Here is a 13,181-nt window from a genome sequence, read left to right on the forward strand (position 1 = left end):
TCTCTCTTTAAAGAATAAGCAAGAACTTTCCTAAGGTTAGTGATAATCTATTAATGATAAAAGAAATTACATCTTTAACAACTGAATTAATTTCTATGCTAAAATTAAATCCTTTGTAAAAACCTTAATATTGTCTTAGTTTTTTACCTAAATCTAAATTTTATTCATACTAATTATTTCATTATTAGTGGAACACAGGATAAAGTATTGGACTATAATCAATATCTTCATCTTAATGTAATCTTAATATTCAGGTAACTCCAGAACTTTAAAAAAAACCCAATTGTTTCCATAGTATGAGTAATTAGCTTGCCATTTGTTTATATAATTGGTTAGTTTTACCAGTGTTGCATACTCAGCTAGTTTTTCTTTCCAGATCTCTATTGTAGACAGTCTGGAGATGCCAGGAATCGAACCTGGAACCTTCTGCATGCCAAACAAGCAGATGTTCTGCCAGTGAGCCACAGACCCTCCCCACAGCACACCAGTTTTCATGTAGTGAAGGGGTGTGTGTCTCATTTTCCCTTCCCCCACTATTTCCTCTTAGTCTTTCCTGAATGCGCTGATAGGCTCTCCACTGAGGGTTTTTGTTTCCTAAATCTAGGGGTGCTGCTTCTATTATTCTGATGGTGTTTAAATCCCGATTTTATTTTATTTTTAGTATCAGATCTGTCTTCTCTGTCTATGGCCTCAGTATCTGGATTTAAGTACCCACAGATCTAGCCATGTTGAGAATTCGATATATTGATGGCAAACACGTACACGCACTTTCACTTTCTCTCTCCGTCTGTCAATGCGCCAATAAACTTCGAGGCGGCTTTCCGTGGAGGCAAGCAAGGAGACGTTGCTGCGGCGGCTGCGCTCCCGGTGAGCCAACAGAGGGCGCTGTCACACCGCCGTGTTCGCCCTCCCTCCGGAGGGCGGGGGCGCGAGGCAGCTTTGCCGGACTTCGCCGCGGTGGTGGCCGGGATTCCGGCGGAGTCTGAGGCTGGCTGGAGAGGAGAAGAGAACCGGCGATGACGGGAGGGGGTAGCCAGTGAGACATGAGGGAGCTCTTGGGGCTTTAGGAAACCTTCGTCCCCTCCCTGACCCGGCATGGCCGGTCTCATCAAGAAGCAGATCCTGAAGCACCTGTCCAGGTGAGCGTCGCCCGGGTTCGCCTTTGAGGGGTCCCTCCAATAGCAGGGAGAGTCAGAGGAGAAGGTTATGAGGCAGCCGCCGAAGGAGGGCTCCGCGGAGGGGTTGTGCGTCCGGGGCGGGACAAGACGAAAGGGAGGGGGGCTCTGCGACAGCAAAAGTGACTAGGGAAGGGGGACGATTCCCAGCGCCCCCTTCTCTTTCCTTCCGTACCTTGTTTGTTTTCTTGCGGACCATCCCCCCCCTCCTTCCTACTCCATTTGGTTTATTCCTCCCTTGTCTGGTATTTCTCATAGAGAAAGACGCATACACATGTTCTGTCAATTTTTCACCGCCTGTCCTCTACCCTTCCATTGGCACCCGGATAGATCCTCCTGCAGATGTTCTAATTTAATCCCTCTGCTCTAATCCCTTTCCTTTCTGCATTTTTTTAAAAAAATAGTTCCTCACTATGTATTTATACTATGCATTTCTATGTAGTCACTTCCTCTGGGTTCTTCCTCCTCCAGTTGAAATTTGTGTATGAATACCTGACAGTTCTACCTGAGATATTGTTTGCATCTGTGTGTTATTTGTTCAGTCTTCCCATTTGAATATCCTGTTGCCCAGTGGCTTGAACAGTTGACAGAGTTTGCTTAATTGGAACCATGTACTTAGAATTAGTAACATGTAGTAAGGGAAACTTTTAAAAAAGTAGTTACTACCTTTTGGGTGTATAGGAAGGGCATGAGAAGAGGCAGTTAATAGGTGCAATACTTGTTGGTGCAATAAACTGAATAAAAAACACACCAAGAGTCTGAGGAAATTGTATGTTGAGGCAACGAGTTAACATGTTGCAATTATACTAGAGGAATGACTGGAGACTAGGATTGTGAATGAGGAAATGTGGGTTGAGGTCTGGCTTCTGGTATACTAAATTCATACAAAATCTCATCTGTGTCATTTGTGAGTTGCTGATACCCTGGATATTACCAGCGTGGAACCTCTTAGGCTGGGGAACAAGGAAAGAAAAGTACAAATGCAACATAAGGTGGTGATACCTTTTATTTAAGAGTCGTAAAGGACAAAAACATAGAGACAATTAAATTACCTTTGAATTATACTGAAAAATCGGACATGGAGGCTAAACAGCAAATAATAATAATAGTGTGCTGTCAAGTTACAACTGACTCATGGCAACCACAGAACCATGGGGTTTTCAAAGCAAGCAATGGTGGTTTGCAGTTGCATTCGTCTTCACAGCAACCACAGTCTTCCTTGGTGATCTCCTATCCTACTAACTGTGGCTGACCCCCGCTTAGTTTCCAGGCTCTGAGGAGAGAGGGCTATTCAGGCTGCTAAACAGCTTGTAAGAGGCTAATTGTCCCCCAATAACATTTTTCAGTTTACTCAAAGAGACTTTCAGGTCCTTGATAGTGAGATATCCTGGCCCCACATTGCTACTCAGGCACAGCCATTATCCTGTTTCTCTTTTAAAGTAAGTGGCTGTATGCTGTGGTGCAGGAGAAGGGGAGTTCACAGCTGCTGGAGGAAGCGGAGGAGAAAGCTGTTGTCATGGCTGTTTGCCTCAGGCAACTGACTCTGAAGAGCAAGGGAATTGGTTCTGTTGTGCACTTTGGAACCCACACAGGATGCACCTTGTTTGAGAGATGTTCCCGTGATAATGCTGTAAACCACTGGAGCTCATGCTGTGCTAAATGTTTTTTAAAAGATAAAAAGGACAGGTCCAAAACAGTATGGGTTGTGTGGGTGGATGAGGACATTAACCTTAGGCACTACAGGTCAACATTTATTTATTTTACTAAGTGTCTTTGTTGTATATTCCAACTGATTCTGTTTACTAGGGATAGTTCTTATTTTCTGATCCCTGTACTTGATAAATCACTGTTCCATGTTTTGTATTTTGTGGCTGACTTGTTGCTAATACTGTCATTCTTCAAGATTGAGCTCACTCCCCAGTGTACAGTATATACAGCACAATCCAATGCATTCTTACTCATTTCAGTGGGATTTATTCACTAATATGATTGTGGAGAATTGCATCCTGACCAGGATTCATCTTATTTCTACAGCATGTGCATGAGCATTAAGGTATGCAGCCTGCTGTTACATGGCCATTACATTACATGGACAGCTTGGAAACTTCAGCTGGTAAAGGATGCTCCAGCTTGCTTGCTGTCGGGAACTAGGTGGAGTATGCGTGTTACGCCTGTTCTGCTGTCACTACATTGGCTGCCTATCAATTCCTGTGTTAATTTCAAGGCAGAGGTTATTACTTTATACAGCCCTTCTTGGCCTAGGTCCCACATATCTAAAGGACCACCTTTCCTGATATGTCCCACTGTACTCATTTGAACAAAATCTTCTGAAGGAGTTTTCTGGAGATGGATAAGATCAGCAGTGGTCTGTACCTGAGCATTCTCTCTGGTGGTTGCCACTTTGTGGAATAGCCTGCCTGAGGAGGTCAGGAAGACCTCCATACTTTTGTAGTTCCATATAATGCATAAAATGGAATTGTTCAGGAGGCATTTTAATAAAAGAAATAGGGTTGTCTTAGAAGGTATTGCTTAAGAGGGCACTTTAAAAGGAAGAGGGTTGTAGTTTAGTGCACTGCTTATTGACATATTATCTTGTTTGTAATGTATTGTTTTTCTAGTTTTTGCAATCTGGTTGCATTGTTTCTATACACTTGTCAGGGATGTTCTAGGCTGACCCTGCATTGAGCAGGGGGTTGGACTAGATGGCCGGCATGGCCCCTTCCAACTCTGTGATTCTGTGCTTCTATAGAATATATTGTGCAGTTTTTCTTTATTACATTGTTTTTCTAATTTTGTAATCTGCCAGGTCTCAGTGAGAAAGTAAGTACTATAGGTAGTAAAGTAGTATAAAGTGATACTATAAGTAACTGAACAAAACATGAGCAATAATAATATACTTTTTATAGTATAAAATAATTTTTTAAAAAACAGTGTTGAGAACAAGGTATATTTTGACTGATTGATGAACTATTGTAGGATTATGATTTTTGGGTATATCTCTTTAGCCTAGAGAAAAAATGCATAAAAGTAATCCATTAAAATTTTGAAACGATTCATGTAATCATTTCGATACATTACAGAAACCACATTCTGTATGATCAGAACATTTGTTTTGACTATTTTAGCAGAAGAATTAATGTTAATTAATTCCTAGGCTATAAAAATATTGCTTTTCAGGTACTGCAACAGAAGCATGGTCCTACCATTTCCCCCCAGGTTCTTTTGAAACCAGTTTTACCACAATCTTTTTTTGGAAACCAGTATTAAGTCAGTTTTTTCTTTATGCGTAATATTTATGTCAATTTTCTTTGTCCCACCCATCTCCAGCCCACTTTTCAATGATCAAACCACTCCCTCACCTTGCCCCACAAGATGAGTGTTTTTAAAAACTGCCCTAAAATATTGATATGTTGATAATGATATTGTAATTATAGTTTAAACAGGTTTTCTGAATTTCCAGCTTTCATTAAAAAGAAAAGTAAGTCTCTGACCCTATCCCTTGTGGAGAGATAAGAAAAAGGCATATCCCCACAATGAAAGAGTCTAGAGACTTACTTTTTAAAAAAATGAGAGCAGGAACTCTCCTCTATAGGTAGGGTTGCATTGTTGGGAAATACCTGGAGATTCTGGGGGTGGAGGCTAAGGAGGACTGGGTTTGGGGAGGGGAAGGATTTCAGCAGACTATAATGCCATAGAATCCGCCTTCTGGAGCAGCCATTTTCTCCAGGTGAACTGTTCTTTGTTGCCTGGAAATCAGTTGTAATAGTGGGAGATCTCCATCCACCACCTGGAGGTTGGCAACCCTAATCATAGGGGATGGATTTTGTTTCTTCTTCTTTTGAAGGGCAGGCTCCTAGAACTGGCACTGCCTGCAGTCACCTAGTTTTCAGATCACCTCAGAATGCTTGTCAGAAAAGATGAGGGGAGAATGCTGGTGGTTTACTGCTGGCAAGTCTTAATTGGATGAGTGGCACCAAAGAACGTACATCATAGTTACTACTGGTATTACACTGAAATAGCTTTTCATCTGTTATTCAGTGCAAAGGATTCCAGCATCAAAACACCATTTTTCTTCTAGGTAGAGACATACATTTTATGTAAGCTTGCTTAAATTTGTAACCGTGTATTGTTTTGAGAATGGGAGTCTCCAGGGGATGTTGCACAGTTTGTAAATGGGCTGTCCAGTATATAGCAAGGGCCAGTGAAGGAGGGGAGAGCTTGAAGTCTGCAAACAACAAAACCATGGCCGTGATTTTCTTCTTGGACGTCTGGGGCTATATGTCTGTTCCTGTTTTTATTAAACTTTGACTATTCCTGTTTTTGCATTTTAGAATACATCAGTTGCTCCCCCTGCACTCCTATAGGAGCTAGCACCACATATATGGAAGAGCTTTACTTTTCGCACAGCTTGTATCATAACCTGCTTCAGTAGCTGGGGAATTTTCCATATCTCATCAGTTCATATCTTGTTGCAGCTGAAGGGAAGTACTAAAACTACAACACTCTGAGCTGTTAAAAATGAATACTGAAACTTTTACTGGAAAGAAACCTGAATACAGAAAGGTGCTCCTCTTAAAGGTTCTGTGTTTTTTGACAGACAGTCAACAGAACTCCCTTGTTAAAATCAAAGCCCAGTCCTGAGCCTGAGGCATAAACCTCAAAGCAAGGAAAAACCAGACTGGATTATTGATTTTCCTTCTACTGCAGAAAGTTTTAAAGATAGGTATTTATTTGTAGTAATGACACAGAGCATGCTTTAGGGTTAAATGAATGTGATGGCACTTCAATATGGTCAATTATTATAGCAGCCCCCAAAGAGATCTGATTTTATGAGCTTTCTGTTTGACAAACAGGGACAATTCTCTTTTTTAAAAAGTTGTTTGACAAGCTTAGAATATGTTGCTGAATCAACTTGGCCTTTGTGATACGCCCTGTGGTCTTGGATGCTTCTCTGCATGAACATGTCTTAGGGTTGTTTCCCCCCCCCCCAGCAATAAAAAGCTCAGATTCAGCTACCATGATGCTGCTGGGATTAATGCTTTTAAAAGTAAAAGTATGAGTGTTAGTGTCATCTTTGGTATATTAGTTGACCACTCCTACAATCACAGCCCTATGCAGGCTTACTCAGAAATAAAAGAGAAAGGGAGGGGCGCTTGACTGTACACCATTTATGGTACATTGGCTCTGATTAGTTGTTTGCACCTGTATCTTCTGGACCAAAATTGGAAGGCATAGAATAGCAACATCATTCAGTGCATATGCATCTGACTGTGACACAAGGCTCTAGACTCCAGGAGGCATCATAAACATTCCTAAGCCTTAGGTCAATTGATTGTTACTATAAAACTCATTTTTGGTCCCACATTAACTTGATAATTGTATTACTATTGTATCATGAGCCCATATGTACAAATATTGCTTGACCACTGAAGAAGGCCTGTTTGGGCTGAAACATGTCGGGTCACAAATCAGTGTTCCCTCTAAGCTGAGTTAGTGTGAGCTAGCTCACAGTTTTTTAGCCTCTGGCTCACCCATTTTTGTCTTAGCGCAGGAAGGAGGGCTCCAGAGCAAACTAATTTATACAGTAGCCAAATGCTTGCTCACTTTAATACCAGTAGCTCACAAAGTAGAATTTTTGCTCACAAGACTCCACAGCTTAGAGGGAACATTGGTCACAATAGTTCCCACTTGTGCACATTGCATATTTTTATTCTGTAATGAGGGTGCAGTTGGGCCCATTAATGTTTTTACCTATTTGATAATAAACACATATATTTTTGATAATATTCAGGTTATACATATTGTTTTTAGTAATTAGTACTATACTTTGTAACTAACCTTTCTGGTTCTTGATTCAATTTTTTTGGGGGGGAGGTTGTCCTTTCTTTACTCAGAAATAAAACCAGAGCCTGAGCATCCCTCAGGACGTTTTGGGACTATAGTGTAGTAATTGTTTTATGTGTGTCAGGATCTTAAAGATCCTAGAAAGGTTCGCAAGAAGCTGTTTGCATGGCAACCAAGTCAAGGACAAGTAGTTATCTAGCATTTAATAAATTAATATTGTACTCCAAATTCATGGAGTCCGTCTGATATCAGCAACAGGAGTTCTGGAAAAGAACAGGCATGCTTTTAAACCACTCTAGAATGTGGGATGAACTACCTAAGAATGAAAATGAATGTGTCAGGGTTTTCAGTTTGTGTTTTCACCAAGAATTTTGGGAACACCAGAGGAAATCTTTATTGAAACATTTGGAATGCAAAAAATGCTTTTTAAGTCAAGATCTTAATCAGAATGCTTAGTATGATGATTTTTTTATGTAAGACAATTTACAGCATTATGTAATGATTTCTATGTATGCTGTAGACATTCACAGTATATATTCAGGGGTATGATCATTGTCTAAATCTGACTAATTCAGTCTGCAGTTAAATTGCTGTAGTATGATAATATGCTGTTGAAAAGTTCAGTGTCTTCAATGTTAAACATTGTATCCATGCTGCTAGTCTTGTTATGACCATATGAGACTATTTCTGTGCACAGACTATTTCTTTCCACTTCCTTTTGTTCACTACTATATTTGTACCTCTGTTTCCAACTTTTATTTTTCCTACGTCTCAGATGGTAAAAACTAAGATACATGAGCTAAAGTAGCATATGGTGCAGCAGTTTGCAGGTCTCTCTTTCTGTTTGTATTGTGTATATTCACAGTTTTGCTTGTGGAAAACTAATGGTGCAGTCCTGAGCAGAGTTACACCCTTCTAAGTCCATTGAAATTGAGGAGGAGGAGGAGAAGAGTTGGATTGATACCCCCCCTTCACTTGGAGTCTCAGAGTGGTTTACAATCTCCTTCCTTTCCTCTCCCCACAACAGACACCCTGTGGTAGGTGTGGCTGAGAGAGCTCTTTTGAGAACTGCTCTTGGGAGAACAGCTCTGAGACAAGTTTGAAAAGAAAGTTAGTATTGTGTATATTTCAGTCCCCTCGTGGCTTCAAAATTTCTGGAAATTTTACATCTTTAAGTACAGTTCTGAGCCCAGAAACACAAAATTACATCGACTAAGTTTTCTTTTAGCCGTTCAGGCATGCACCTTTGGAATATATAAAATTAAAAGGAAAGGAGGGCTCTGGCCATATAGAGCAAGAAAAGAGGAGGGGAAGGAGGAATGCTGTCATCCTGCAGGCACAAAAGTAGCATATAGGCATAAAAAGGCACTCCATGATGATTTGGAATATGTTGATCCAGTGCGCATAACCAGCAGTTACTCAGCTGCTATAGTGCATACTGCCAATTGTACAGATGCAAACCTGTTCATCAGTACTACTTCAGAGATAAGAATTCTGAAAACTTTACCAAAAAAGTATGATTCATGCTTGAACTTGTTTTGTTCAGAATGTCTGAGTTTCTGTTGTTATTAGGTTTGTCTTTAGATCACCTTGAAAATTGGCTTGTGAGTTTTTCGCAAGACTTTTCTTGTTATGGTAGGAATTCTTGGTGACCCAAGTAATGTACACTGTGTGTACATGGACAAATTCCTTTATAAAGGCACTTTTTTATTCTTAAGCTTTATTATTTTATATGTGTTAGTTTACCTTTTCACGTGCAATATTGTACCACCTGTTTATTCTGTAGTTACTTCTTACATTTTCTCCATTGCTTAACTCTGCCAGCAAAATTCTATGCCCAGGAAACTGAGTGGTGGTGTTTGCATGCTGCTGTGTGCTGCTAGGGATATTCCTGGGGGGGAGAATGAGGGAAACGTGCATGTATGACCCTAAACCTGCTGTGTTTGGGAAACAGTGGGAAGTTGTTCCAATACCCTGCAGTTTTCTGGAAAGGTAGGGGATCTAACATCTGTAGAAACCCTCTGCTATCCTGCCCACACACTGCCATTTGTCACCTCCTATACAAACACAGAAAGAAGGTGACATAGACAGATACGGTTAATATTACTTATTATTATTATTATTATTATTATTAATAATAATAATAATAATAATACTTTCAATTTATTAATTGCTTTCCCCAGTGGGCTATTACTATTACTACTATCATCATTTTGCTACTAAGTTAAGCCTTGGTGGTTTTAACTTGCTTGTTCATCATCACTGCCTCTCTTGAACCCTGAAATGTCAAAATGAAATGGTATTCTTATTCAAGTAATAATTCTGTCTTGAAATAAAGCAGTATATTTGAGTAGGGAGTAAGATGTAAATCACATTTACTGAAGTTGCTCAAAAACTGCTTTGCATACAGAAAAGATTGCTAGGCTAGACAGAGGCAAGAAGTAGTTAAGTTATCTCTGAAGTGAAATGTCTTGACCTCTGAAATTTACTGGTATTAATATCCTGATATTAGATAATTCTTGAGGGCCACATGATACGCTGGGGAAGGGTTGTATTTTTATAGGGCTGCAACACTGGTCGAGCATAGTTCTCCTCCTCCCTGCACTGTTTTCCTGCTAGAAATTATACTTTAGATCAGCTGCATTGTATTTCCCCCCTAACTGCAGTCCACAGGAGCGCCAACTGAATTTCTGTCAATAAAAAGTTGCTGTGGCATAGGGTTTCTCAGTGATAAAACCCAGATTCAATAAAGCATCCTACTAGCTTCTTTTAATCTTAAAAGATTTGTGGGGTCTGATGGATTCTCCTGCATAACATGTAGTTTGGCCCTGACAGACAAGTGTCTCTGATCTCAGCCTTCAAAAGTACTGTGCTTCCCAGCTGGACTGGATGCTGCACAGTTACATGGCCTTCCCCTTTAAATCATGTACTTTTATTCCTTTATTTGAATACTGGAGTATTTTATAGGCTGCCGCTATTTTTCTTGATAGATATTTGGTATCTAGCCCAGGTCTATTTCTTTCCCAAATAGATCTATTTTTAGATCTGTGCTCAGATGGCCACCAAGCTCATTTTGTTACTAAATCTGAAGCGTCATCTGCTCTTTTCCTTAAAAGCTTGTCAGTGTTTATAAACCATTGATTTCTTCCTCTACCAATGATTAGAGTTTTGCCAAAACAAAGGGATTCTTGGCTCCATTCATGTGGGTTTACTATGAGGATGGGGTTATAATAATGTGGCTTATGAAGCCATGGCATAGACTCCCAAAGGAAGGCTCATATTTCAAAACTGAATACTACTGGTGGTATTTTTGCTCATTGGTAATGTATAAACTTTCAAATGAGTAATTCTAGAGAATTATAACTCCACCTGACATATAATCCTAAAATCGTCCTCTCATTTTATCCCTAAAAACTAACAGCCTTTCTTTGCAAGCCTATCATTATTATTATTCATTTTTATCCTGTTTTTCCTCCAAGGAACTCAGGGCAGCCTATATGGGATAATAGTTTTGCACTGACCCATCCCTGGATGTCCCAAGATAGCCTAATCTCATCAGATTTTGGAAGCTAAGCAGGGTTGGCCTTGGTTAGTACCTTGGATCAGAGACCACCAAGGAAATCCAAGGTTGTTACACAGAGGCAGCCATAAGTCAGCCACAACTTGATGACACTTGCCACCACCGATTTTGCACTCTGGCCTCATATACCACATGAGAGCCAGTATGATGTAGTGGTTAGAGTGCCAGACTAGCACCTGGGAGACCCAGTTCTGAATCTCTACTCTGCCATGAAGCTTGCTGAGTGTCTCCAGGCCAGTCACACACAGTCAGCCTAACGTACCTCACAGGGCTCTTGTGAGGATAAAACGGAAGAGAGGAGGAGGATGTAAGCTGCTTTGAGTTCTCATTGGGGAGGAAAAGAGCATACAAATGAAATAATAAATGGCTCCCACTGTGCCCTGTGCCACATCTCACACAGGTCCCAAGGGTCCTCTGATCCTCTGGAATGCTTTGGGAGGCATGAGGGCTACACCAAGAATGGGGAGGGAGCAAATATATGTTCCATCACAGAGCTCCAGTGTCAGTTTTCAGTGTACTCTGAGAGTGATTAGTAGGGATGGGCACGAACTGGCTCACAAGCCAAACTTCAGGCCAAACTTGGGCCAGTTTGGCACTAGAGAACCAATGTTTGGGGAGGGCGTCTTCCCCAAACATTTACTAAATTTTTGGCTGGTTTGGTTCAGCTGTTCAGGGCCAGCCATTTAAACCTAACAGCTGAAATAACAAGCAGCAACAATTAACAAATAAAGCTATACCAGGGGTCCCCAGCCTTTTTGAGCCTTTGGCCACCTTTGTCATTTTAAAAAGGGTGGTGAGTGCCATTCCAAAATGGCTTCCACAGAAGGTGGAGCCAAACATAGTACCATCCTTTTGACTTGCAAAATAATCACCACAAGAGAATGAAAAGCAGTGAAAGAAAGCATCAAGGGTAGAGGGAAGGAAAAAGAGATTTGAGAATAAAAAGAAAGCCTGATGGGGAAATGAAACTAATAACTTGGATGCTTACCAGTCCTCCTGATCCTCCAGTGCAGGGGTGTCAAACATGTGACCCATGGGCTGGATCAGGCCCTCAGAGGGCTCCTATCTGGCCCACAAGGAACTGGCTGTCTCCTCCTTTCTCCAGTTCTGCTGCATTGCAGCTTGCTTTCCAGACTCAGTTGCACAGGAGAGATGGATAGGCAAGCTTCTGTTCCCTGCACTGGCTGAGGCTCCTCCGCCTCTTCCTCCCAAGGAGAGGGAGGGAACAAGCCAGAGCTTGCTTCCTGGACAGGCTGCCTCAATCACACAGGAGACAAAGGCAAGCCTTTCTTTCCCTTCATTGGCTGAGGCTCCTTCCCTTCCTCCTGTCTTGCTTTACTCAGCTGCCTCAATCGCACTGGAGAAATATGAAGCAGCACCTTTAAGACCAACAAAGTTTTATTCAAGGTATGAGTTTTTGTGTGCCTTGCTACACTGTGTGTGTATTTTGTTGGGCTCGTTATTGCTGTGGCTCTCCTGGGTGCTACTGGGTTTGCCTCCCCTTCATCACTGTATTCATGCCCTCATGATCGTCTTTTTTAGTAGAAAAGCAATGTGGACTGTTTAGATGAGGAATAACAACAAGCCAGTGAGGTGGATTAGGCAGAGAGTGTGTGTTTATACCAAGTTCACCCAGCATATTTCCTTTGGGGATTTTGAACCTAGACTTCCCATATAGTAGGCTGATACTGACCACTATACAGTGCTGTCTCTCTATTCTTGCACTGCCTCATAGAAGCTGTAGTTATTTTTCTGGGGAAGACTATAGTTTTGTAGACAGACACCTAGACCTCAGTCTGTTTCAGGGTGCCTTTACATGTTTTTGACCAGCACACGAAGCAACTTACCGGTATGTACAAAATCTCGCAAAGATCAGCCATTTCATGTTTTCCCCTGGGTTCTAGGCACAGAACACTGAGCATGAGATTTCTGTAATGAATGTCAATAAATCAAAAGTAGGTTTGCAAATTACAGATACACACCTGAACAATACCTGAACAGCATACTCAAGATTGCTACAGCACATTGTCTCCAGATTTTAATGCAATAATTCAGAGCAAGAGGTGTCAGTTATCAGAGACTGTTAAATAAACAAAATATTGCAAGAGTGCTGTTTTAAGCATGTTTTATTTATATTTTTAAAAAATATTTAATTGTGTTTGTGTTTTTTATAAAGTTTATATCTCTGCTACCTGGCATTACATTTTATGACACACATGGCCTGGCCCAACAAGTTCTTATTTATGTCAGATCCGGCCCTCATAACAAATGAGTTTGACACCGTTGCTCCAGTGGCTGTGGCTGCTGTAGACATTGCTTTCATTTTCATTAGGGCAGCTGGTAATAAGCCCTGCCTTACAATGGCTCTGCCCACTTACTGGAAAGCTCAGCAGGTGTCAGGAGAAGTACTAGTGGGCACCACGGTGCTCATGGATGCCACATTGTGGAACTCTGAGCTTTTTTTGGGAAAAAGTCAGAACAGAAGTACAAAACCATATATTAACCGATTAAAAGCAAGCTGAAATCAACGTGTCTTAGTGTGGCACCAACACACACACACACACACAACAATGGAGTTAAGT

The 13,181-nt window shown here is 41.0% G+C and overlaps 1 protein-coding gene across 1 annotated transcript in view; it reads left to right on the forward strand.

Annotated features, from left to right (window-relative positions):
• The first annotated feature begins 966 nt into the window (after window positions 1–966).
• Window positions 967–13,181, forward strand: part of UHRF1BP1 (UHRF1 binding protein 1) — an 83,029-nt gene continuing 70,814 nt past the window's right edge. Inside the window, 1 exon segment of the mRNA XM_015423971.1 lies at window positions 967–1,139. Coding sequence (XP_015279457.1) covers window positions 1,096–1,139 — 44 coding nt within the window. The 5' untranslated portion in view covers window positions 967–1,095.

Source organism: Gekko japonicus, unplaced genomic scaffold (assembly GCF_001447785.1).
Source record: "Gekko japonicus isolate JY-2015 unplaced genomic scaffold, Gekko_japonicus_V1.1 scaffold370, whole genome shotgun sequence".
In the NCBI taxonomy this organism is placed as follows: domain Eukaryota; kingdom Metazoa; phylum Chordata; class Lepidosauria; order Squamata; family Gekkonidae; genus Gekko; species Gekko japonicus.